The sequence below is a fragment of the Carcharhinus amblyrhynchos genome, chromosome 25, assembly GCF_965287045.1.
Source record: "Carcharhinus amblyrhynchos chromosome 25, sCarAmb.v2.hapA, whole genome shotgun sequence".
Classification (NCBI taxonomy): Eukaryota; Metazoa; Chordata; class Chondrichthyes; order Carcharhiniformes; family Carcharhinidae; genus Carcharhinus; species Carcharhinus amblyrhynchos.
This window is the reverse complement of record NC_137348.1, coordinates 1,095,864-1,122,946: the sequence shown is the minus strand read 5'-3', so window position 1 is coordinate 1,122,946 and position 27,083 is coordinate 1,095,864. Positions and strand designations below refer to the sequence as shown.

The window sequence follows — 27,083 nt, the reverse complement described above, 5'->3', positions numbered from 1 at the left end:
ACTAAAAAAGGCCGTGAATGTAGCCCAGTCCATCATGCAAACCAGCCTCCCGTGCATTGACTCTGTCTACACTTCCCACAGCCTTGGTAAAGCAGCCAACATAATTAAGGATCCCATGCACCCCCCCCCCCCCCCCCCCCGAACATTCTCTCTTCCACCTTCTTCTGTTGGGGAAAAAGAGACAAAAGTCTGAGGGCCTGTACCAGCCGACTCGAGAACAGCTTCTTCCCTGCTGCCATCAGACGTTTGAATGGACATACCTCACACAAAGTTGATCTTTCTCTGCACTTTCTCGTTATTTTCTTTATGGACTGTATACTTTGTATAGTGTGCAAGAAACAATACTTTTCACTGTATGACAATAAATCAAATTAATTCCTCTGTGACTGCAGTGCGACTGATGCGTGGTACATTGGCGAGACCAATGCATGATAAATCGGTGAGACCTTGGAGACACTATGGCAACGATGAACAGATACTTATGACAATCGCCAGGTAAGAGTGTTCCCTTCCAGTCAGGGAACATTTCAGCAGTCAAGGGCATCCTGCCTCTAATCTCCAAGTAAGTGTTCTCCAAGGCGGCCTTTAAGACACTTGATGCAGAATGCAGAATTGCCGAGCAGATCTGGTAGAGGTGGTTGGGGTACTTCACTGGTGCATTCTGGAGAAGTAGGCAGAAGATCTGGTGTCAAAGAGTGGGAAGCCTGAAACACTACGTCAGTGTATCCCCTCCCTCCCTCCCTCTCTCCTCGAACCAAAAAAAAAGGCCGCTATGAGACAGTAAAAGTGGAGGTAGGAGTTTTATACGCTGTCTTCAATAACTTAACCCCACTGACCGACATTTCTAATACCGAGTAAGTGCTGCACTTGTGAGATGTGGGAGATCCGTGACGCTTCCATGGACCGCATGGATAGGTTGCAGCACCAGTTGGATGCACTTAGGAGCATGAAGATGGAGAAAAGCGTCATAGGTAGTAGCTTGAGAGACCAACTCTCTGCTTCCTATTAGACAGCCAATCCTCTATCCACGCTAACACCTTACCCCCAACTCCGTGCACCCTAGCCTTCTGTAGCAATCTTTTATGAGGCACCTTATCAACCGCCTTTTGAAAATCTAAAAACACCACATCCACCGGTTCCCCTCTGTCTACTGGTAGGAAGGAAGAGGTAGGAAGAGTGATGAGGTCCTGCAGCAGCAGTTTAGGGAATTAGGTAGAAAGTTGAAAAGCAGGACCTCTAGGGTTGTAATCTCAGGATTACTCCCTGTGCCATGTGCTAGTGAGGCTCAGAATAGGAAGACAGTGCAGCTCAACACGTGGCTAAACAGTTGGTGTAGGAGGGAAGATTTCAGATATCTGGACCATTGGGATCTCTTTCGGGGCAGGTGGGACCTGTACAAGAAGGAGGAGTTGCATCTAAACTGGAGGGGCATAAATATTCTGGCCGGGAGGTTTGCTAGTGTCACGTGGGAGGATTTAAACTAGTTTGGCAGGGGGGTGGGAACCAAAGCAAAGGTGAATCAACTGAAGGGAAACCAGAGAGTAGGGCCAGTAAGACTCAGAAAGAACAGGTAGAGTGTGGTTGCTAATCAAAGATGATCTGGTGGATTGAAGTACATTTATTTCAATGCGAGAAGTATAACAGGGAAGGCAGATGAATTTAGAGCTTGGATTAGTAGTTGGAACTACAATATTGTTGCTATTACAGAGACTTGGTTAAGGGAAGGACAAGATTGGCAGCTTCCACGATACAGATATTTCAGGTGGAATAGAGGGGGATATAAAAGGGGTGGGGGAGTTGTACTACTGGTTAAGGAGAATATCACAACTGTACTCCAGGAGGACACCTCGGAGGGCTCATACAGCCGCAGTACCAGAAGGATGTGGAGGCTTTGGAGAGGGTACAGAAAAGATTTACCAGGATATTGCCTGGTATGGAGGGCATTAGCTATGAGGAGATGTTGGAGAAACTTGGTTTGTTCTCACTGAGACGGAGGTTGAGGGGGCATCCTGATAGAAGTCTACAAGATTATGAGGGGCATGGACAGAGTGGATAATCGAAAGCTTTTTCCCGGGGTGGAAGAGTCAGTTACTAGGGGGCATAGGTTTAAGATGCGAGGGGCAAGGTTCAAAGGAGATGTATGAGGCAAGTTTTTTAACCAGAGGGTGGTGGCTGCTGGGGGAAGTAGTGGAAGCAGATATGATAGTTTTAAGGGGCATCTGGACAAATACACAAATAGGATGGGAATAGAGAAATATGGTCCTCGGAAGGGTAGGGGGTTTTGGTTAAGTCAGGCTGCATGGTCAGTGCAGGCTTGGAGGGTCGAAGAGCCTGTTCATGTGCTGTAATTTTCTTTGATACTGATGGCCAAGTTCCACACACATGAAGACGGTCTCAACTGGGGTCTGGATTCATGTCACACTATGTGTAACCCCCATCATTTGGCCTAGGCTTGTAAAATCCTACTAACTGTCCTGGCTTGAGACAATTCACACCTCTTTAACTGTGGTTATCCCTTTCTCCACTCACACTGTCTGTACTGTCAAGACTTGATTGCCTGTAAAGACTCACATTCTAACCATTATCTTGCAGTTGTAACTTTGCCTATATATGCCGTGTTTGTGAGTCTACTCCACTCACGTGGTGAATGGGCAGTGCACCAAAAGCCCATGATTCCCTATAAACCTGTTGGAATTTAGCTTGGTTTTGTGTAACCTTTTATTGTGCTCACCCAAGTCGAACACTGGCAACTCCACATCAAAGAGAGAGGGAGTCAGAAAGTGGTAAACTAGACCAGTTGGCTTATCATTTGTCGAAGGAAAATGTTAGATGCTATTATTAAAGAAGTTATAGCAGGATACTTGGATAAGTTCAAGGCAATCAGGCAGAGTCAATATAGTTTTTAATTTTGATTTATTATTGTCACATGTATATAGTGAAACACATTGTCTTGTTCGCTACAGACCACGCATACTGTTCATAGAGAAGGAAAGGAGAGAGTGCAGAATATAGTTTTACAGTCATAACAAGGGTGTGGAGAAGATCAACTTATGTGAGGTAAGTCCATTCAAAAGTCTGATGGCAACAGAGAAGAAGCTGTTCTTGAGTCAGTTAGTACATGACTTCTATATATCTTCTGTATCTTTCTCCCAGTGGAAGAAGATGGCAGAGAGAATGTCAGGGGTGCGTGGAGTCCTTGATTATGTTTGCTGTTTTTCTGAGACAGTGGGAAGTATAGACAGAGTCAAAGGATGGGAGGCTGGTTTGCGTGATGGATTGGGCTACATTCCTGATCTTTTGTAGTTTCTTGCAGTCTTGAGCAGAGCAGGAGCCATACTAAGCTGTGATACAACCAAAAAGAATGCTTTCTGTGGTACATCTGTAAAAATTGCTGAGACCCAAAGCTGACATGCCAAATTTTCTTAGTCTTCTGTGAAAGTACAGCCATTGGTGGGGTTTTCTTAATTATAGTGTCGGCATGGGGGGACCAGGACAGGTTGTTGGTGATCTGGACATCTAAAAACTTGACGCTCTCAACCATTTCTACTCCCATTGAAGTAGACAAGGGCATGTTCTCCACTGCGCTTCCTGAAGTTGATGACAACCTCTTTTGTTTGCATTGACGGAGAGATTATTGTCGTTGCATCAGTTCACCAGATTCTTTATCTCATTCCTGTACCCCATCTTACCACTGTTTGAGATCTGCACCACTATGGTGGTGTCATCAGCAAACTTGAAAATTAAATTTTGTGATAGGGAAATCATGTTTAACCTGGAATTCCTTGAGGAAGTAACGTGCCATGGATAAAAGGAACCAGCGGATGTACTGTACTTAGATTTTCAGAAAGCATTTGATAAAGTGTCACATTAAAGGTTATTGTGGAAAACAAAAGTTTACATTATAGTGGGTGACATACAGGCATAAATAGAACATAGAACACTACAGCACTTCAGCCCACAAGTTGTGCCGATCATATCCATACCTACCAGGCCGTAGAACTATCTATAACTCCCAATCCCATTAAATCCCATGTACTCATCCAGAACTCTTTTAAAAGACTCCAGTGAATTCGCCTCTATCACCACCAACGGCAGCCAATTTCACTCACTCACGACCCTCTGAGTGAAAAACTTACCCCTGACATCTCTGTACCTGCTCCCCAGCACCTTAAACCTGTGTCCTCTCGTAGCAGCCCTGGGAAATAGCCTCTGAGAATCCATCCTATCTATTCCTCTCAACATTTTATAAACCTCTATCAGGTCGCCTCTCAACCTTCATCTTCTGGGAGAAGAGACATAGCTCCCTCAACCTATCTTCATAAGGCATGCCTCCCAATCCAGGCAACGTCCTTGTAAATCTCCTCTGCACCCTCAATAGCTTCCACATCCTTCCTGTAATGAGGTGACCAGAACTGCGCACAGTACTCCAAGTGGGGTCTGACAAGGGTCTTATAAAGTTGCAGCATTACCTCCCGACTCCTAAACGCAATCCCTCGATTAATGAAGGCTAGCATGCCATACGTCTTCTTGACCACATCCTCCGCCTGTGAGGCCGATTTAAGAGTCCTATGGACCTGAACCCCAATGTCCTTCTGCTCCTCAACACTGCTAAGACTCCTACCCTTGATATTGCACTCCTTCATCCCATTGGACCTGCCCAAATGGACCCATGGATGATTGGCTGGCTAATGGAACAGACAGTAGGCATTAATGGATCTGCTAAGTTTTCCCAGCATTTTCTGCTTTTGTTTCAGATTTCCAGCATTTGCAATATTTTGCTTTTATTATTTAAATGGGTCTTTTTCAGGCTGGCAAGATGTAACAAGTGGGTGTGGCGTTGTGCTGGGCCTCAACTGTTTACAATTTATGTAAATGACTTTGATGGATGGGATGGTTGCCAAATTTGCTGATGTTGTTCAGGGTATTGATGATACTACATCTGGAGTACTTTGTGCAGAATTGGTCACCTTATTTTAAGGAAGTATATAAATGCATTATAAGTAGTTCAGAAAAGATTTAGCAGAATAATTTTGTGAAGGGGAGGTTGTGTCTCATGAACTTGATTGAATTTTTCGAGGAAGTGACGAAGATGATTGAGGGCAGGGTAGTGGATGTTGTCTACATGGACTTCAGTAAGACCTTTGACAATGTCCCTCATGGCAGATTGGTGCAGAAGGTGAAGTTGAGTGGGATCAGAGATGAGCGGGCAAGGTGGATACAGAACTGGCTCAGTCAAAGAAGAGGGTAGCAGTGGAAGGTGTGTTTCTGAATGGAGGGCTGTGACAAGTGGCGTTCCTCAGGGGTCAGTGCTGGGACCTTTGCTGTTTGTAATAGATATAAATGATTTGGAGGAAAATGTAACTGGTTTGATTAATAAATTTGAGGGCGACACAAAGATTGGTGGATTTGCACATTGCGATGAGGACAATCAGTAGAATATAGATCAGTTGGAGGCTTGGGTGGAGAGATGGTAGGTGGAATTTAATCCGTCCAAATGTGAGGTAATGCATTTTGGAAGATCTAATACAGATAGGAAGTGTACAGTATATGGCAGAGGGGATAGCAAAGGGATCTGGGTGTACAGGTACATAGGTCACTGAAAGTGGCAATGCAGGTAGAAAAGATAGTCAAGAAGGCATACGGCATGCTTGCCTTCATTGGTCAGGGTATTGTGTTTAAAAATTGTCAAGCCATGTTGCAGCTTTGTAGAACTTTAGTGAGGTAGCACTTGGAATATAGTGTTCAATTCTGGTCACCACATGACCAGAAGAATGTGGAGGCTTTGGAGAGGGTACAGAAAAGATTTGCCAGGATGTTGTCTGGTATGGAGGGCATTAGCTATGAGGAGAGGTTGGAGAAACTTGGTTTGTTCTCACTGGAGCAATGGACGTTGAGGAGAGACCTGATAGAAGTCTACAAGATTATGAGGGGCACGGACAGAGTGGTTAGTCAGAAGCTTTTTCCCAGAACGGAAGAGTCAATTACTAGGGGGCATAGGTTTAAGGTGCGAGGGGCAAGGTTTAAAGGAGATGTATGAAGCAGATTTTTTACAAAGAGAGTAGTGGTGCTTGGAACCCGTTGCCAGGAGAGGTAGTGGAAGCGGATACGGTAGTGACTTTTAAGGGGCATCTTGACAGGTATATGAATAGGATGGGAGCAGAGGAATATGGTCCTTGAAAGAGTAGGGGGTTTTAGTTAAGTCGGGCAGCATGGTTGGTGCAGGCCTGGAAGGCAAAAGGGCCTGTTCCTGTGTTGTAATTTTCTTTGTTCTTTATTCTACTACCAGGAATGGGTGGGTTGTCTGATGAGGAAAGATTGGACAGGTTAGTAAATAAAAGCAAATTACTGAGGATGCTGTAATCTGAAACCAAAGGAGAAAACACTGGAAAATCTCATGTCTGGCAGCATCAGTAAGTTTGACAAAGGATCATCTGGACTCGACGTCAGCTCTTTTCTTTCCTTACAGATGCCACCAGACGTGCTGAGATTTTCCAGCGTTTTCTCTTTTGGACAGGTTAGTCTTGTACCTGCAGTTTAAAAGACTAAGACGCCACTGAGAATCATATAATCCCTACAGTGCAGAAGAGGCCATTCGTCCCATCGAGTCTGCACTGACTTTCTGAAAGAGCATCCCATCCAGATCTACATGCCACCCTATTCCTGTAACCACCCCCCCCCCCCCCATTGCCTATCTGCTCCTTGTTCATATGTTTCGAAGGGAAACAAGCTTAGCTTTGCCATGCAATTTATAATAATCACCATCCCCCTTTATTTGCAGTGAGTTCTGAATGCTGTCCTGGTGCTGCAGAGTGCAGGTCAGCACTGTGTCCATCAATTGTCAGCCTGAGTGAAGTCAGCTGGCTTTAAACACCCCACCGCTCCTTCCTTACTGGGTGAGCCTTCATTTACTGAATCGAGGGGTTTGTATTCTTAAAAAACCTGGGTCAGAGCCCTTGCAGCCTTCTCCCTTGCAGCCTTCTCCCTTGCAGCCTTCTCCCTTGCAGCCTTCTCCCTTGCAGCCTTCTCCCTTGCAGCCTTCTCCCTTGCAGCCTTCTCCCTTGCAGCCTTCTCCCTTGCAGCCTTCTCCCTTGCAGCCTTCTCCCTTGCAGCCTTCTCCCTTGCAGCCTTCTCCCTTGCAGCCTTCTCCCTTGCAGCCTTCTCCCTTGCAGCCTTCTCCCTTGCAGCCTTCTCCCTTGCAGCCTTCTCCCTTGCAGCCTTCTCCCTTGCAGCCTTCTCCCTTGCAGCCTTCTCCCTTGCAGCCTTCTCCCTTGCAGCCTTCTCCCTTGCAGCCTTCTCCCTTGCAGCCTTCTCCCTTGCAGCCTTCTCCCTTGCAGCCTTCTCCCTTGCAGCCTTCTCCCTTGCAGCCTTCTCCCTTGCAGCCTTCTCCCTTGCAGCCTTCTCCCTTGCAGCCATTTATCCAGACTTGGATTTTGTCCACTTTTTAAGCCTACACAGCACCTCCAACACCTTGTCACTCCCTATGTCAATTTGCTCAAGAAACCTGCAGTGTCCCTCCCAGAATTCCATGCCTTTATCCTCATTCTCTTGGGTGAAGACGGATGTGACGTAGTCACTCAACATTCTACCAATGTCCCCTGGCTCCACCCAAAGATTGGCCCACAATGGACCCTATTCTTTGCCCGGTTATCCTTTTCCCATTGATGTACATATAGGATATCTTCTTGATTTGATTTATTCTTATCACATGCATCAGTATAAAATGAAAAGTATTGTTTCTTGTGCACTGTACAGACAAAATGTATCGTTCACAGAGAAGGAAAGAATGCAGAATGTAGTGTTACAGTCATAGCTAGAATGTAGAGAAAGATCAACTTAATACAATGTGGACCCATTCAAAACCCTGACAGCAGCAGGGAAGAAGCTGTTCTCGAGTCGGCTGGTATATGACCTCAAACTTTTGTATCTTTTTCCTGACGGAAGAAGGTGGAAGGGAGAATGTCCAGGGTGTGTGGAGCCCTTGACTATGCTGGCTGCTTTCCTGGGGCAGTGGCGAGCGTAGACAGTGTCAATGGATGGGAGGCTGCTTTGCACTATGGACTCGGCTTCCTTCACAACCCTTTGTCATTTTTTGGGGTCTTGGGCAGAACAGGAGCCATACCAAGCTGTGATACAACCAGAAAGAATGCTTTGATAAGAGTCGTAGCTGACAAGCCAGTCAGTCTTTCCTCAGTCTTCTGAGAAAGTAGAGGCGTTGGTGGGCTTTCTTAACTATAGTGTTATCATGGAGGGACCAGGACAAGTTGGTGATCTAGACACCTTGAAACCTGAAGCTCTCAAACATTTACACTTCATCCCTGTTGATGTAGACAGGGGCAAGTTCTCCACTACACTTCCTGAAGTCAATGACTATCTCCTTTGTTTTGCTGACATTGAGGGAGAGATTATTATTGTCACACCAGTTCATCAGATTCTCTATTTCATTCCTATACTCCGTCTCATCATTTGTTTGAAATTCGACCCACTACGGTGGTGTCATCCGCAAACTTGAAAATGGAGTTGAAGGTGAATTTGGCTGCACAGTCATAGGTGTGTAAGGAGTGTAGTAAGGGGCTGAAGACACAGTCTTGTGGGGCACTGGTGTTGAGGAGAATTGTGAGGGAGGTGTTGTTGATCCTTATGATTGTGGTCTCTGGGTTAAAAAATGTAGGATCCAGCTGCAGAGGGAGGACCGAGCCCCAGGCAATGTAGTTGTGAGACCAGTCTCGTAAAAATAATGGTATTGAAGGCTGAGCTGTACTCAATAAATAGGAATCTGACAGGTGTCTTTGTTATCTAGGTATTCCAGGGTTAAGTGTAGGGCCAGGAAGATCATAGAACATTACAGCGCAGAACAGGCCCTTCGGCCCACGATGTTGCGCCGACCAGTTAAAAAACAATGACCCACTAACCTAAACCAATCCCTTTTCGTCCATAAACCTATCCACGGATCTCTTAAACGCCCCCAAACTAGGCGCATTTACAACCGCAGCAGGCAGGACATTCCAATCCCTCACCACCCTCTGGGTAAAGAACCTACCCCTGACATCCGTCCTATAACTACCCCCCCTTAATTTAAAGCCATGCCCCCTCGTGCTAGCTTTCTCCATCCGAGGAAAAAGGCTATCACTATCCACCCTATCTAAACCTCTAATCATCTTATATGTTTCAATAAGATCCCCTCTTAGCCGCCTTCTTTCCAGCGAAAACAACCCCAAATCCCTCAGTCTCCCCTCATAGGACCTCCCCTCCATACCAGGCAACATCCTGGTAAACCTCCTCTGCACCCTCTCCAAAGCCTCCACATCCTTCCTGTAATGTGGGGACCAGAACTGCACACAGTACTCCAAGTGCGGCCGCACCAGAGTTGTGTACAGTTGCAACATGACGCTGCGACTCCTAAATTCAATCCCCCTACCAATAAACGCCAAGACACCGTATGCCTTCTTAACAACCCTATCTACTTGATTCCCAACTTTCAGGGATCTATGTACACGTACACCTAGATCCCTCTGTTCATCCACACTATTCAAAGTCCTCCCGTTAGCCCTATACTCAACACATCTGTTATTCCTACCAAAGTGAATTACCTCACACTCCTCCGCATTAAACTCCATCTGCCACCTCTCGGCCCAGCTCTGCAACCTGTCCAAGTCTTCCTGCAAACTATGACACCCTTCCTCACAATCTACCACACCTCCGACTTTGGTGTCATCAGCAAATTTACTAATCCACCCAACTATACCCTCATCCAGATCATTAATAAAAATTACAAACAGCAGTGGCCCCAAAACAGATCCCTGAGGCACACCACTCGTAACCGAACTCCATGACGAATATTTACCATCAACCACCACCCTCTGTCTCCTATCCGCTAGCCAATTCCTGATCCAATTTCCTAGATTACCCCCAATCCCATACATCTGCATTTTCTGCAGAAGCCTACCATGGTGAACCTTATCAAACGCCTTACTAAAATCCATATATACCACGTCAACTGCCTTACCCCCATCCACCTCTTTGGTCACTTTTTCAAAAAACTCAATAAGGTTAGTAAGGCACGACCTACCCGCTACAAAAATGATGTCTGCTATGGACCTGTTGTGGCGGTAGGTGAACCAGGGAGGCTGGAATTGATTTGTGCCTTGACTAACATTTCGAAGCACTTCATAATGATGACTCTCAGACACTGGATGATAGTCACTAATTAAGACATGCTGTTTGGCTTTTTTTTGTACTGGGATCATGGTCGTTGTCTTGAAACAGATAGTGACCTCAGATTGATGTAAAGAGAGATTAAAGATGCCTGCGAATACCCCCGCCAGCTGGCCTGCGCGGTATCTGAGTGCTTATCCGGGCACGTCGTTTTCTGTGAGTTGACATATTGAAAAGGCTGCTTTGAAATATTGAAAAGACATTGGTATGATGCCGCTGCTCTGGTTGAATCTTCTTTCTCGTGAGTGCTTTGGGTTATTTTTGGTACTTGGTATTTCACATCTTCTCATTGCGTAACCTTGTCAACGAATCAGAGGGGAGTAAGTCAATGTGAAATGATCCAAGTGGAAAACAGCCTGGGACCTGGTTACTGTTTCTCTTTGTATGCAGATCTCTAGTTATTTGATTTTAAAAGCTCATATACATGTTTAGAAATTATCACGCTTTAACTAAAATCTGTTGGGAATGCGAGTTACCTCAGTCTCAGCTCGGTTTGTGTGATAGAGAGAGAGAGATGCTGCTTAAGTGCTTGGTACCAGCGCAGACTGAGTTTTCATTTGGTGATATATTTTGTTAAATATTGAAGCCAGAATCTGCTGTTCCTTGAAACCTTGAATCATTGCAATTCTGAGACTTGTGTGGTTTGATAAGGGAGTTGAGTTTAGCCCAAAATCAGATCTGCCACAATCTTATTGAATGGCAGAGCAAGCTTGAGGGAGGGACTGAATAATCTGTTGTTCTTAGTTTTTGTGTTATATTCCCAAACAGCACATCAGCTGCCAAAAAATCTGAGCGGGCAGAAGAATTTACTGAGTTTCATGCAGCACCTTTTTTTTATACCATCCTTTAACCAGGCATGTAATGTGGATGTTCCCAGCACCGCCCTGTTGGCATGGTGACATGTGTCCAATGCTGCCTCCTGATATTTTTGTGGTGATATGGTGTGTTTTGTTCATACACGGTGACACAGTGGTTAGCACTGCTGCTTCACAGCGCCAGGGACCCAGGTTCCATTCCTGTTCGGGACACTGTCTGTATGGAGTTTGCATGTTCTCTCCGTGTGGGTTTCCTCTGGGTGCTCTGGTTTCCTCCCACGTTCTGAAAGGCGTGCTGGTTAGGTGCATTGACCTGAACAGGCACCAGACTGTGGCCACCAGGGGATTTTCATAGTAACTTCATTGCAGTGTTAATGTAAGCCTTATTTGTGACTAATAAATAAACTTTAAACTTTTTTTCTGATAAATCCTCTTCTAACATGACACTTTCTTTCTACAGTTTGCACAATAGAGGGAAGTTGGAGTGATGAGAGATGGGATTTCAGTTACATTTGGGGAGCTTTGAACAAAGAGGAGAGTCCAGAGGCTGTCATTGAGTTGTGACGTGTTGTGGAGCCCGCAGATGTCAGCAGCAGCAGCTCCTGCTGTGCAGCCACTGGCCTCCATTGGGACAGACATCATTTCGCTGCCAGAGGTTATGAACACCAACAGGCCTGGGCGTGTGACTAACCAGCTGCAGTACATGCTGAAAGGGGTGGTGAAAACACTGTGGAAACACCAGTTCGCCTGGCCCTTCCATGTCCCAGTTGATGCGAAGAAACTTAACCTGCCGGTAAGTCACGCTCCAGTTGCATTATTAGATCAAGTTATTCATGTGAAGGAAATTGATTAACAACAACACTTTATTTATTTTTGTGTATTCTGCTTAAAGTAATAATTGGTTCATGGCTCAGAAGCATCCCATTGCAGTGATGACTACAACACTTTGTCCACCTTGTTGTCAAACGAGGGGCTTGCACACGGTGGGTCGTGCGTGGGCTGCTCTTGGAGGTTCCGAGAGTGGCCTAGTACTTCGTGTCATTGTGTATGCTTAATCCTGGACCATCAGAGGGGCACCACAGCAGCTCAGTGACTATCACTGCTAGCTGTGCGGATGCATGGATTTGGGCCTCTGTCTGTGGGAGTTTGCGCATTCTCCCTGTGGTTGCATGGGATTCCTCCGGGTGCTCTGGTTTCCTCCCACACCCCAAAGATGTGCTCTTAAGCTGATTGGTGTACCAAATTGACACTATTCTCCCCTGAATCTGGCTACATTAGGGGTTCCATTCACATACACACAGGGTAGGTGTAGGAAAATGCTTTGTTGAAGGGGCGGCGTGGGCTCGTTGGGCCGAAGGGCCTGTTTCCCCTGCTGGGTTGTTCTTTGTTTAACAAGTGTCTGATCACATGGCACGCAGTTTAAATCCTCTAGATGCAAAAGCCAAAATCAAGTAGCCATGCTGGCTCTAGCCGGGTAGATTACCTGGTCCTATCTTCACCCTAACCTTGGTCTGCAGTGTTGATCTCAAGTATGTGGGTGGGAAATTGCCCTCAGTGTCGGCTAGACAAAACGGAAATCAACCAGAGTTCCTGCTCCTGATCACTGGCCAGTGATCCCTGGGTTTGAGAGAGAGGCAGATATCAGGTCACTGTCCCGTAACACCCTTGGATTAGAGAGAGGGGAAATCAGCCATGGTTCTTGTTCCTGATCACTGACCGGTGAGCACTGCTTGAAAATCCAGGGATGCTTGATGAGTGATGAAATAATGAAATTGTTGGGGCTGGGAGTTCATGTAAATAGCTGAAAAAAGAAAAGTGGTCAAAAGAATAATGGAATTTTGGGCTTTATTATAAGAAGTGAAGAATATGAAAGGAAGATGATGCTGCTGCACTTACTCAGGTACCTAGCAAGTAAACTATTTAAATGGTGAAAAGCTGCAACATACTACTGTGCAGAGGGACCTGGGGGTCCTTGTGCACGAATTGCAAAAACTCAGTCTGCAGGTGCAGCAGGTGATCAAGAAGGCGAATGGAATGTTGGCCTTTATAGCGAGGGGGATAGAATATAAAACCAGGGAGGTCTTGCTGCAACTGTACAAGGCACTGGTGAGGCCGCAACTGAAGTACTGTGTGCAATTTTGGTCCCCTTATTTGCGAAAAGATATATTGGCCTTGGAGGGAGTACAGAGAAGATTCACCAAGTTGATACCGGAGATGAGGGGTTAGCTTATGAGGAGAGATTGAGTAGATTGGGCCTGTACTCGGCGTTTAGAAGGCTGAGGGGGGATCTTATAGAGACGTAAGATAATGAAGGGGCTAGATAGGGTAGAGGCAAAGAGATTCTTTCCACTTAAAAGGAAACCAAAACTAGAGGGCGTAATAAGTAAGGGGGGGGAAGGTCAGTTTAGAACAGAGTTGAGGAGGAACTTCTTCTCTCAGAGTGTAGTGAATCTCTGGAATTCTCTGCCCATTGAATTGGTGGAAGCTACCTCGTTGAATATGTTTAAGTCACGAGTAGATAGGTTTCTGATCGATAAGGGAATTAAGGGTTATGGGGAGAAAGCGGGAAAGTAGAACTTATCCACTTCAGATCAGCCATGGTCTTATTGAATGGCGGGGCAGGCTCGAGGGGCTAGATGGCCTACTCCTGCTCCAATTTCCTATGTTCTTAAGAACTGCAGCTGTGCTTCCATTTCTGATTTGCTTGTGGAAGGATGTATTGAGGATTAATGACAGCTTTAATTTGGTGTAGGTTAAGGGGTGATCTGACTAAGAATTGACAGGGTAGATGGGGACCGTTCTTCTCACTAGTTAGAGAGGACAGAACCTAGCAAGTCCAACTGAATCACCGAAGAGCAAATCCAGAAAAAAAATCTTACACAATGGATGAGAGATTGTGGGGCATTACAACAACAGGAGCTAATCAATAGAATCGGTTGCTCCTTTTCCCTTGAAGAGATAGTTAATAATGTTATTGCGACTTAATTCTGAGCGTGTGTTACCCCGGGCCAGGGCTGGCATGGCTATTTGATTTTGGCTTTTGTGTTCAGAAGATTTAAACTGAGTGCCATGTGGTCAGACACTTGTTGCTCTGTATGAGACTACTCAGTTTCTAGAAGGAGATGGCATTACTGAACTGATAACAAGTTTGGATTCTCTCTGTTAAAATAGCAGTACGATGGTGAGCTGTGTATGTGAATTACAACAAATTAGTGTTTCTGGCCTGACCGGTGAGTAGGTGGCTACTAGGCAGGTGGGCCAATACTGTCCGGGAATGATGTTAGTGTACTAGTATGCGAGAAACATACTCAAAAGTTTTCTTTTAGAATTTGAAATGATTTCCTGCAAAATCTATCTTCCAGGATTATCATAAAATTATCAAACAGCCCATGGATATGGGGACAATAAAGAAACGGCTAGAGAACAACTATTACTGGAGTGCGAGTGAGTGTATGCAGGATTTCAATACCATGTTTACCAACTGCTACATCTACAACAAGGTAACACATCTGCCTTGTAAAGTCTTCCTTTATGTTCACGTTTCTTGTCAATCAAGTGTCCTTCACCCAATTACTGTCAGTCACTCCTGCCATTTAATCTGCCCTCTCTGAAGAGCAGGATTGGTTGCACAGTGGTTCTGTTACATGATGACTAATCTAGTAAACTACTTATGGCCTGGATTAATAATCCGTATGGCATTTCTTCGAGAAAAGCTGAGAGATGCCGCCGCGCTCTATTACGCTTCTTCTACTCTGGCTTTCAGTTCAAACTAAACTCAAGAAAGGTATGTTCTCTAAAAGTGGCCTCAGGTTGCTAAGCAACATCTCATTCTTTCCCCACGCTCATGTTTACTTTTCCCATCGTAAAACTCTCTCCGCACAACAGGGGAGAGATACAAAAGGGTCCAGAGGGGCAATTTTTTCACACACAGGGTGGTGAGTGTCTGGAACAAGCTGCTAGAGGTGGGTACAATTTTGTTTTTTAAAAAGCTTCTGGACAGTTACATGAGTAAGATGGGTATAGAGGGGATATGGGACAAATGCAGGCAATTGGTACTGGCTTAGGAATTAAAAAGGGCAGCATGGTCAAGTTGGGCTGAAGGATCTGTTTCCATACTGTAAACCTCGACGACAATAGTAACACAGTTTGAACTGAAACCAAAAAAAAGTCAACACCTTTGTCCAACATGAATCTAACTCGAGTTGTACCTTTTCCTACACAAAAACACTAAATTAAACTCAATTAAATCTATACCTAATTTCTAATATCCTACAGTAAACCATACTTCACTTAAACATGCCCCTGTTTTCTGACAATCCATCCAGGTCACTAATGAAATTTCATAAATGAAATCATACTGTTCAGACCTGGCTTGGATCTTCATCTGACCCCTGACCCATAACAATGTGATATTGACTTTTAACTGCCCCCTGGAATGGCCTAGCAAGGCATTCACTCAGTTGTCAAGAAGGTGGTGGGGCATCAAAACCTTCTCAAGGGCAATTAGGGATGACGAATGACTGTTGGCCCATCTCAACCTGTGAATGAATAAAAAGGTGTAGTTGAGGATTTAAAACCTTTTGCCAATCTTCCTGAGCTTTATTCAACAATTAGAATCTAATTGGCCTGAAGACATTGTCATTTTGTTACTTTCCCTTGGAATAGCCAAGTTGTGGTCTTAACCAGCTTAATAGCTTTAAATAGAATAACTGCCTCATCACCCAACTGAGTATCTGTTACTATAATAAAGTGGTAAGTAACAGAAATTAGGGTGCTGGAATATCCACCCAGAACATCAACTGAGAGCAGGAAGGACCCTCAATGGAGAATCTGTCCATCTCTTTCCAGGATTGACAGACACATAGCATATTTCTGGAACATTCCTCTCTTATTTCACTCTAGCTTGTATTGTACCTTTCTCTCTGTCGTTATGGAAAGGTATAGTCCAGTGAAGCTGGGATTGTTCTGCTTCGAATAGAGAAGGTTAAAGGAAGATTTAGTTGAGGTGTTTGTTTATTCCACTAAAACCCTGTTAATTTTTAAGAGAAACCATTTCCAGTGGCAGAAAGGTCAACAAACAGGAGAGACAGATTGAAAGGGCGGGGGGAAAAGATAAGGTTAATTTTTCTTTACACAGTGAGTTGTTGTGGTCTGGAAGGCGGTGCATGAGAGGACAGTGGAAGCAGATTCAACAGGAACTTTCAAAGGGGGAATTTGATAAATATTCAAAGTGGAAAAATTTGCAGGGCAATGGGAAAAGAGCAGGGATGAATGGGACTAATTAGATAACACTTCCAAAGAACCAAAGTGGGAATGATGCATTGAGTGGTCTCCTTCTATGCTGATGGATTCAGTGAGTCATCTCCCCTCTTTACCTGCAGTGAATGTGAGTGATTTTGTGATGGTTATTCTATGATTTCAGTAAGAATCATGCATCCTCAATTGCCATCATTCCCGGTGAGTGTGCCCTTTCAAACCTGCACCTTTTTTGCAGCCTGGTGATGACATTGTGTTGATGGCACAGACCCTGGAGAAGATCTTCCTGCAGAAAGTTGCACAGATGCCCCAGGAAGAAGTGGAAATGATGGCCCCATTGCCCAGAGGCAAAGGGCGAAAACAGCCAGGTAACTCGGATTGTACAGGTACATGAGAACAAATCAGATTTAATTAGTAACCTGTGGCTCCATCTCCCCTTGGGATGTACCAACATGGTCCCAGCTTCCAACCCTCATCTTCCGGCTCCCAACCCTGATCTCTGCTGAACAAAGAGAACTCCCCTGAATCTGGCTAAGTTAGGGGTTCCATTCATAGACACGCAGGGTAGAATAGGTGTAGGGTGATGCGGTGGCGCGGGCTCGTTGGGCCAAAGGGCCTGTTTCCCGTGTGGGGTTGTTCTTTGTAACTCAAGACAGCTATGGGGTTCAGGCCCCATCTCCTTCAGGGCGGGGTGGCCAGTCAGCCAGTTATCACTACTCAGCAACTGTACAGGATTGATCTTGGACTGTGATGTATTCTGTGGCGCAACAGTCTATAAGTTTCCTCTTATATTAAGGATGAACTAAGGTTGTGGTGTGTGCTCGGTGCTCGATAAACCTGTGTCCTGGCAAAAAGTTAATGATTTTGCAGGAAACCATTTTTCCTGAAGTGAAGTTGCTTCTTGAGCTGGATCCTGGGTTTTCTTAATCTCTTTCTCCATCACAGCAGAATGGATTATTGAAGCCTGTCGGCAGTGGGTGGATATCAGTCTGGTAGCACGATGGGGAGTTTACTGGCCACTTATCCAGGGAATGGATTAAACTCTGATTCCTGTTTCCATGTTGGATTGACCTTGCTAAGATCCTGCCTCTGAGCAAGTGTGGCTGGATTCTCGCAAAGGTAGATGTGAAGCAGCAAGCTGCGGAAGGGAGGGGTGATACTGAGTGATTTTGACACGGTACCAAAAAGCCCTGTATACTTGGCATGTGTTATCTTATTAACTCTGTTTCATGTGTTCATAATCTTTGCAGGAATGCAGCAGGTGGCAGCAGTGTCTTCAGCCAGCGAACCAACTGCCTTCCCAGAAGCTCCTCCCAAAACTTCTCCGACTCCCATCATCATCTCCACTGCGGTGCCACCTTCCGTGCTGACCCAGGTCACAGCGGTCCCTGCTCAGTCCTCCAGCCCGGTGATGCCAGTAATTTCTCCACCCACACAGCTGGTCACCAAGGTAATAGCCCTGCTCCACTTGTTGATTGGTTAGTCAGTGTACAGTGATTGGCTGTCACCAGCCCTCTGCGTATTCAGACAGCCTTAGCAGGATTTGTGTGTGTGAAATTACTGCCTCACTGAGTGGCATCCAGCAAACGGACAAGAAAATCTCAGCTCCGTTCACTAGTCTGTGGGCTGAGAGGAAAAGCACAGGCTCAGAATGGTGCTTATGTGGCCTTTAGCTGACTGTATAGAGTTAGGGGAACCTGAGTGAGATAGAAAATGAGGAACCATGGAAACTGGTCCCTGTTGAAAAGGTACAATGTACTTGTTACATGTGAAGATAAGGATGTGGGCTGTCTGCAGTTCAGCCAGAATGTGGGTCATGGCATCTGGGAACACAAAGGATGGGGTTGGGGGGTGGGGGGTGGGGGGATAGGAGGAAGCAGGAAGGTGTAATGTGGTAGTTGGAGGGAATTCAACATTCCCCACTCCGGGTGGAATCCTTTATTAGCATGGAGAGTTCCTCATGGATGGTGCACACCTGGAGCCAGTTCAATTTCTGGGTAATGTTTGAAGTGAACAAATGTGAATCAACTCTAGATTTAGGAAGATTCTCGATTTAGGAGACTGACTTCAATGATGTGAAATAGCGTCCATAGCAAACTAGGCAAACCTGTCAACGGTGAATAACAGGTGGCCAAGGAGAGGCTGATTTAGATTGTGATGCAATCACTCAAAGTTGATGGTTTTGGGCAGTGGGCAGGTTGTTGATTGATTTGGTTATTGATGTCAAAATCTTCTGTTTGTTCTAGAAAAAAGGTGTGAAACGAAAAGCAGACACTACGACTCCCAGCACCTGTGCCATCACTGCAAGCAACAGTGAGTCCCCTCCTCCAGCTTCAGCAGAAGCCAAACTCTCCAAGCTAGCGTCACGGCGAGAGAGTGGGCGTTCAAACAAACTACCAAAGAAAGACGTGGACGAGGTGGAACTCCAACATCCCCTGGGGAAGAAGGGGAAACTGACAGAGCATCTGAGGCACTGCGACAACATCTTGAGGGAAATGCTGTCCAAGAAACATGCAGCCTATGCATGGCCTTTCTACAAACCCGTGGATGCTGAGGCCCTGGAACTGCACGATTATCACGAAATCATTAAGCACCCGATGGATCTCAGCAGTGTAAAAGTACGTGTGCCTCAACAGCAAGGGATTGTTCTAGAGCAGCTGCATCCTCGACTTAGAATCATAGAATCCCTCCGGTGCAAACAGAGGTCATTCGACACCTTGAGCCTGCACCAATCAATCCCACCCAGGCCCTATTCCGGTAACCTCACATATTTACCCTGCTACTCCCCTTGACACTGTGGGTCAATTTAGCATGGCCCATCAACCTAACCTGCACATCTTTGGAGTGTGGAAGGAAACCGGAGCAGCCGGATGAAACCCATGCAGACATGGGGAGAACATGCAGGCTCCGCACAGACAGTGATCCAAGCTGGGAATTGAACCCGGGTTCCTGGTGCTGTGAGGCAGCAGTGCTAACCACTGTGCCGCCATGCTGCCCACGTGGAGATTCAAGCCCTGATCTGCATCACCACATTTCACTTACTTTCAGATCTCTGTCTTGGTATTGACTGTCTGTGTGAAAGGGAAGTGTAGAATTCTGGGATGAGGGTCAGTATTGAATAGTGGGAAGGCAAATTAATTCCAAATCAGAAGTTTATTCCTTCCCACCCAGCACTGCTCCCAATCCCACGCACAAAGTCTGGCACAGATATGGGTTCTATGAGCAACAATGCCCTCTCAAACCTTAATTGAGGCAAGCAGAAAGAAAGGACTTGCAGTTCTCCTGCTCCTTTCACAATCTGAGGACGCCTCCATGTTCTTTACGCTTAATGAATAACTTTTAAAGTGTAGTCACTGTTGTACTGTAGGAACTAGAGCAGCCAATAGCACTCCCCCAAACAGCATTGACACAGAGTAATGACTCAAAGTGTGTCAGCCATGATTCAGGAGGCAACATTCATGCTTCTGGGTTCAAATCCCACTTTAAAAATGTGAGTAAAAAAATCGAGGTTGATAGTAAAATGTGGTACTGAGTGAACACTGCATTGTTGGAGGTGACAGTAGGTTGTTCACAGCTAATATCAGAAAGCCTAATAAAAATAGGAAGCAGGAATAGGCCATTTGATCCTTGGAATCTTGGATGCTGGCCTTCATAACGAGGGGGATTGAATATAAAAGTAGGGAGGTCTTGCTTCAGCTGTATAGGGCACTGGTGAGGCCGCTGCTGGAGTACTGTGTGCAGTTTTGGTCGCCGCACTTACGCAAGGATATTTTGGCCTTGGAGGGAGTGCAGAGGAGGTTTACTAGGCTGATACCGGAGTTGAGGGGGTTGAACTATGAGGAGAGGCTGAATAAACTAGGCTTGTACTCGTTAGAGTTTAGAAGAATGAGGGGAGATCTCATTGAGACATATAAGATGATGAATGGGATGGATAGGATAGAGGTGGAGAGGCTCTTCCTGCTCAGAAAGGACAGTAGGACTAGAGGGCACAGCCTCAAGATAAAGGGGGGGCGGTTTAGAACGGAGTTGAGGAGGAACTTCTTCACTCAAAGGGTGGTGAATCTCTGGAATTCTCTGCTCGTTGAAGTGGTGGAGGCTGCCTCGCTAAATATATTTAAGACGCGGGTTGATAGGTTTTTGATAGGCAAGGGGATTAAGGGTTATGGGGAGAGGGCGGGAATGTGGAACTGAGACACGACAGATCAGCCATGATCTTATTGAATGGCGGGGCAGGCTCGAGGGGCTAGATGGCCTACTCATGCTCCTATTTCTTATTATGTTCTTATGTTCCAACCTGCTTCACCATTCAGACTGATGATCTTCTGCCTCAGTGCCATTTTCCCACACTGTCCTCTCACCCGTTGATATTTTCAATATCAAGAAATTTGTAAATCTCTGTCTTGAACTTACTTAATGACTGGGTGAAGAAATTGCTCCTCATCTCAGTCCTAAACTGCTGACCCTTTAGTCTGAGACTAGAAGCCCCCAGCTCGGGGAAACATCCTTCCTGCATCTTCCCTTTTGAGCCCTGTCAGAATTTTGTAAGCTTCAATGAGGTCACTTCACGTTCTTCTAAACTCTACAGGATACAGTTGCAGTATCCTCAATCTCTCTTAAGACAACCTTTCCATCTCGGGGTTTAGCCTGGTGAACCTTCATTGCAATCCCATTATGGCAAGTATAGTCTTCCTTGGGTAAGGAGATCTAAACTGCAAACAGTACTCCAGTGCAGATGAGGCCATTCAGGCCATCGAGTGTGCACTGACTCTCTGATAGAGTATCTTACTCGAGCCCTTTCTCCCACCCTCACTCCACACGTTTACCATGGCCAGTCCACCTAACCTACACATCTTTGGACACTAAGGGACAATTTAGCATGGCCAATCCACCTTAACCTGCATATTTTTGGAGTGTGGGAGGAAACCGGAGCACCTGGAGGTAATCCATGCAGATGCGGGAAGAATGTAAAAATTCCACACAGTCACCTGAGTCCGGAATTGAACCTGTGCCCCTGGCACTGTTAGGCAGCAGTGCTAACCACTGTGCCATATTGCTTTGCCTTTATTTGAATTGTTGTAAAGCTGCAATAGGTCCTGATAACAGGGTGTATGTTTGGTTCCCCCCTGCAGCCAGATGCTTGTGCCTTGCCCTTTGGGATTTCCATTGGCAGTGCAGGATTTTTATTGCATTCTGTCTTACAGAAAAAGATGGACAGTCGGGATTACCTGGATGCCCAAGGATTTGCTGCAGATATCCGACTAATGTTTTCCAACTGTTACAAGTACAACCCACCAGATCATGAAGTTGTGGCGATGGCCAGGAAGCTGCAGGTAGGAATGCACGAGACTGTACCTCGCAGTAGTGGTGTACTACGGGGGGGAGGGGAGGGGGAGGACAGCAGGCTGGGTGGGGGCGGATTGCTCATGGCAGGTGAGCCAAACCTGGCCTTCTCCCATGGGTTGATGTTGACTTGGTTTATTCTACGTTAGGACGTATTTGAAATGCGGTTTGCAAAGATGCCGGACGAGCCTGTTGACAACTCCCCGCCCCTTCCCCTGCAACCTCCAATCATCACCAAGCCCAAAGTGTCATCGAGCGACAGCAGCCGTGAATCCTCATCCAATTCCAACAGCTCGGATTCGGAAGAGGAGCGGGCGAATCGACTGGCGGAACTGCAGGAGCAGGTGGGTGTCGACAACCCCTCCACTCAAAGGAACATGGTAGATATCAGCACCATATCTTTACATTGTGCATGTTTTTACTAATGCTTCCTATCTCACAGCAGCACTGGTCACTGTCCTGGCAAAATAAATTGATATGAATACAATTATCAGATTAATATCTTTAGCTCAAAGGTTCATCAGGCTTTCCACTTGGCCTCAGAGGGTTGTTTGCAATCAAGACAATAGTACACGACTCGGAATGTGGAAGCTTTCATTGATCCAGAGATATTCGTACAAATCTCTGCAATTGTGGAATTTCAGTTCAGTTAATTAACTAATCTGGAACAGAAAGCCAGTATGATGACCATGAAATGAGTCAAATGTATTGAATACCTGTCTGGTTCCCTAATATCCTTTAGGGAAGGAAATCTGCCATTCTAACCCAGTCTGACCTACATGTGATGCCAGTTCCACATCAACGCCACCTTGACTCTTCACTGCTTTGTGAACCAGCTCAGAGTGCCACTCCATAGTTAAGATGACGCGCCATCAACATTGACTCACTGGGGTACGGGTCCCACACGTGCTGACTCTCACTGGGGTACGGCCCCCACACGTGCTGACTCTCACTGGGGTACGGCTCCCACACGTGCTGACTCTCACTGGGGTACGGCTCCCACACGTGCTGACTCTCACTGGGGTACGGCTCCCACACGTGCTGACTCTCACTGGGGTACGGCTCCCACACGCACTGACTCTCACTGGGGTACGGCTCCCACACGCGCTGACTGTCACTGGTGTATGAGCCACTCAAGTGGTTTTTGTTAGTTGTGTTAAGGTTTCACAGAATTGTTCCGGTGTAGAAGGAGGCCAATCGACCCATCATGTCTGTACCAGCTCTCCAACCAAGCATCATGACTCAGTGCCTTTTCCCCAGGCCCCCTGCACATTGTTTCTATTCAAATAATCATCTAATGTCCCCGTGAATGTCTCTATTGAACTTCCCTCTGCCACACTTCCAGGCAGAACAGTCCTGACCCCAAACCACGTCAATCTGTGCCCTTTCATTCTTGCTTCTTTTAAGAGCAGGAACAGTTTCTCTCTGTCTACCCTGTCCAGCCCCCTCATGACTTTGAACATCTCTATCAAATCTCCTCTTCGCCTTCCTCTCTCCAAAAAGAACAGTGCCAACCTCTCTAATCTTTCCTCATCACTGAAGTTTCTCAGCCCTGGAATCATTTTTGTAAACCTCTTCTGTACTCTCCAATGTGTTCACATCCTTTCTCTAGTGCAACACCCAGAACTGTACATCATATTTCAGCTGAGGGCCTACTGGTGCCTTATGTAAGTTCAGCATAATCTCTTGTACTCTATGCCCTTATTAATGAAGCCCAGAATTCCACATTCTTTTTTAACTCCTCTCTCCATCTGTCCTTCCACCTTCAAGGATCTATGCAAAAATATGCCCAGGTCCCTTTGCTTCTGCACCCCTTTAAGAATTTTGCCCTTATTTTATATTGTCTCTCCATGTTCTTCCAACCAAATGCATCACCTTACAATTCTCTGCATTGAAAATTTATCTATCACTTATCTGCCTACTCCACCAACTTGTCTATGCCCTTTCGAAGTTCTGCACTGTCCCCCATGCAGTTTACAATAGTTCAAAGCTTTGTCCCATTCACTATCTTTGAAACTGCCCCCTGTACACCCGGATCTTCTCTTTCTGGGCAGTTCACCAGGGTCGAGGCTGACTTGCTTCCACTCTGGGGAGGTGGGTTCTGCAGTGGCTGAATAGTCTAATCCAGGAGCTGCAGACTTTGCCACAGGTTTGGCAGGTAGTGTATGATGAGGTGGGTGGGTGGGATGCTCTAGATTCTGCGCTGTCTTTCCGCTGTTTACGCTTGTCCTCTACGAGCTCCACCTGGTGATGTTCAAGATGATAGGCACCTTCGCGGATGATGCTTCTCCAGTTTGTGCGTTCTAAACAAGTGATTCCCATGCGTCAGTGGGGATGTTGTGCTCATTTAGGGAGTATTTCAGAGTGTCCTTGTAGCATTTCCACAGCTCTTCTAGTGATTGCTTGTCATTGAGGAGCTTGGTGTAGGGCACTTGTTTCAAGAGTCTTGTGTCGGGCATGTGGACAATGCAGCCACCCATCACAGCTGTTTGAGTCTGACCGGGGCCTCGATACTGGGGATATTGGTTTGGGAGAGGATGCTGAGTCACGTTGGTACGCCCATCCTGCCAGTGGATTTGCAGAATTTTGTGGAGGCAATATTGGTGATGTCTCTCCAATGATTTGAGATGTCTGCTGTACATTGCCCATGTTTCTGATGCATACAGAATGGCAGGGACCACGGTTGCTCTGTCAGCCATGAGCTTGGTGCTGGATTTGTGATCTCGGTCTTCGAGCACTCTGTTCCTCAGGCATCTGAAGACTGAACTGGCACATTGGAGTCAGTGCCGGATTTCATTGTTGATATCTGCTCCCAGACCTGAGTCTTGTGAAGTATGAGGAATAATCAACATTGTCCAGAGGCTCAAGTGGACCTTGGTAGTTGGGGGATAGTTTTGTGTGGCAGAAAGAGACAGGTGAAGAACCTTTTTTCTGGATGTTTAGGCTGAGGCCCGTTCTCTTGTAAATTTCGGTGTAGGGACCGTTAGGGACCAAAGGGCAATCTGGGTGGATTCACAGGATGTTGGTAGGGTGTTGAATGAATACTTCACATCTGCCTTCTCCCAAGAGAATGAGAATGAAGGCTGGATTTCAGGGAGAGGGACTGTGAGGTTCTTGAGCAAATTAATACTAGAGGTGGTGGCAGGCTTAAAAGCAGGCAAACATCCAGGTCCAGATGAATTGTGTCCCAGGCTGCTGTGGGAGGCAAGGGAGAAGATTGCAGGGGCTCTGACCCAAATTTTCAATTCCTCTCTGGCCATGGGGGAGAACTGCTTACTGGAGAACAGCTCATGTTCCGCGATTTAAGAAGAGCTAATCCAGGGAATGACAGACCAGTGAGTCTCTCATCAGTGGTAGGGAAACTATTGAGGAAACTTCTGAAGGAGAGCATTTTTCTCCGCTTGGAGAGGCAAAGCTTGATCAGGGATAGTCAGCATGGCTTCATGAGAGGGAGGTTATGCCTGACAGATTTGATTGAATTTTTTGAGGAGGTGACCAGGTGTGTAGATGAGGGTAATGCAGTTGATGTAGTTGATATGGATTTCAGCAAAGCCTTTGACGAGGTCCCACATGGGAGGCTTGTAAAGAAGGTAAATGGACATGGGATACAGGGTGATTTGATGAAGTGGATTCAAAATTGGCTCAGTTGTAGGAGACAGAGGGTGATGAGAGAAGCTGCTTTAGTGACTGGAAGCCAGCGTCCAGTGGCTTTCCACAAGGATCTGTGTTGGGCCCCCTATTATTCATCATTTATACAAATGACATTGGTGACTATGTGGGGGGGTAGGGTCAGTAAGTTTGTGGATGAAGCAAAGATTGGACGGGTGGGTTACAGTGAGATGGAGTGTCTTGGGCTGCAAGAAAATATAGATGGAATGGTCAAATGGACAGATAAGTGACAGATGGAATTTAACCCTGAAAAGTGCGAAGTGATACACTTTGGAAGGACAAGAAAGTATTTGACGAACTACAGGACACTAGGAAGTTCTGTGGAACAAAGGAACGTTGGTGTGTTTGTCCACAGATCTCTGAAAGCAGAATGGGCATGTTATTAGGGTGGTGGAAAAGGCATGGAACAAAGAAAATTATGGCACAGCAACAGGCCCTTTGGCCCTTCAATCTTGCTGCCCATGCTGCCCGACTTAACTAAAACCCCCTACCCTTCCAGGGGCCATGTCTCTCTATTCCCAACCTATTCATGTACTTGTCAAGACGCCCTTTAAAAATCACTACCGTATCTGTTTCCACTACCTCCCCCAGCAGCGAGTTCCAGGCACCCACTACTCCCTGTGTCAAAAATCTGCCTCGTACATCTCCTTTAAACCTTACCCCTCGCACCTTAAACTTATGTCCCCTAGTCTTTTCCACCCTGGGAAAAAGCTTCTGACTATCCACTCTGTCCATGCCCCTCATAATCTTGTAGACTTCTATCAGGTCTCCCCTCAACCTCCAGTGAGAACAGACCAAGTTTCCCCAACCTCTCCTTGTAGCTAATGCCTTCCATACCAGGCAACGTCCCGGTAAATCTTTTCTGTACCCTCTCCAAATCCTCCACATCTTTCTGGTATTGTGGTAGTCTGGTAGAATTGAACACTATATTCCAAGTGCAGCCTAACTAAGGTTCAATAAAGCTGCAACATGACTTGCCGATTTTTAAACTCAATGCGGCCAATGAAGGCAAGCATGCTGAATACCTTCTCTACTACCCTCTCCATCTGCATTACCGCTTTTGGTGACCTGTGTGTCTGTACGCTCAGATCCCTTTACCTATCAATACTGTTAAGGGTCTGCCATTTGCTGTATATTTCCTATCTGTATTAGACCTTCCAAAATGCATTAGCTCACATTTGTCCAGATTTAACTCCATCTGCCATCTCTCCGTCCAAGTCTCCAGCTAGTTTGGGGGCGTTGAAGAGATCCGTGGATAGGTTTATGGACGAAAAGGGATTGGTTTAGATTAGTGGGTCATTGCTTTTTTTTAAACTGGTCGGTGCAACATCGTGGGTCGAAGGGCCAGTTCTGCGCTGTTATGTTCTATGATCTATATCCTGCTGTATCCTGTCCTTGTTGCTATCCGCAAATCCACCAATCTTCGTGACGTCCGCAAACTTACTAATCAAACCAGTTACGTTTTCCTCCAAGTCATTTATATATTTATTAGAAACAGCAAAGTTCCCAGCAGTGATCCCTGGGGAACATCACTTGTCACAGCCCCCCATTCAGAAATGCACCCTTCCACTTCTACCCTCTCTTCTTTGACTGATGGTAGTTGTGGTGTGGAGACGTCGGCGTTGGACTGGGGTAAACACAATAAGAAGTCTCACAACACCAGGTTAAAGTCCAACAAGTTTATTTGATAGTAAACCCACAAGCTTTCAGGGTTTGCCCCTTCTATATCCTCATATATATCCTCAGTGACAGAAAGGGCAAACCCCAAAAGCTTGTGGGTTTACTATCAAA

General features: G+C 46.0%; 1 protein-coding gene across 9 annotated transcripts in view; it reads left to right on the top strand.

The window, feature by feature from the left end:
* The window catches only part of brd3b (bromodomain containing 3b), a 72,313-nt gene that overhangs the window by 9,442 nt on the left and 35,788 nt on the right, over window positions 1–27,083 (top strand). For 4 of the 9 annotated variants that reach the window (XM_080212290.1, XM_080212286.1, XM_080212282.1 and 1 more), the window contains exons 2-9: window positions 2,964–3,057; window positions 11,488–11,820; window positions 14,390–14,527; window positions 16,522–16,651; window positions 17,534–17,733; window positions 18,530–18,901; window positions 21,485–21,613; window positions 21,773–22,003. In XM_080212290.1, coding sequence (XP_080068416.1) covers window positions 11,611–11,820; window positions 14,390–14,527; window positions 16,522–16,651; window positions 17,534–17,733; window positions 18,530–18,901; window positions 21,485–21,613; window positions 21,773–22,003 — 1,410 coding nt within the window. In that variant the 5' untranslated portion in view covers window positions 2,964–3,057; window positions 11,488–11,610. Of the gene's footprint in view, window positions 1–411; window positions 496–2,963; window positions 3,058–6,464; window positions 6,515–11,487; window positions 11,821–14,389; window positions 14,528–16,521; window positions 16,652–17,533; window positions 17,734–18,529; window positions 18,902–21,484; window positions 21,614–21,772; window positions 22,004–27,083 lie in introns of those variants that run through there. The other 5 variants (XM_080212291.1, XM_080212288.1, XM_080212287.1 and 2 more) reach the window with 3 other exon arrangements.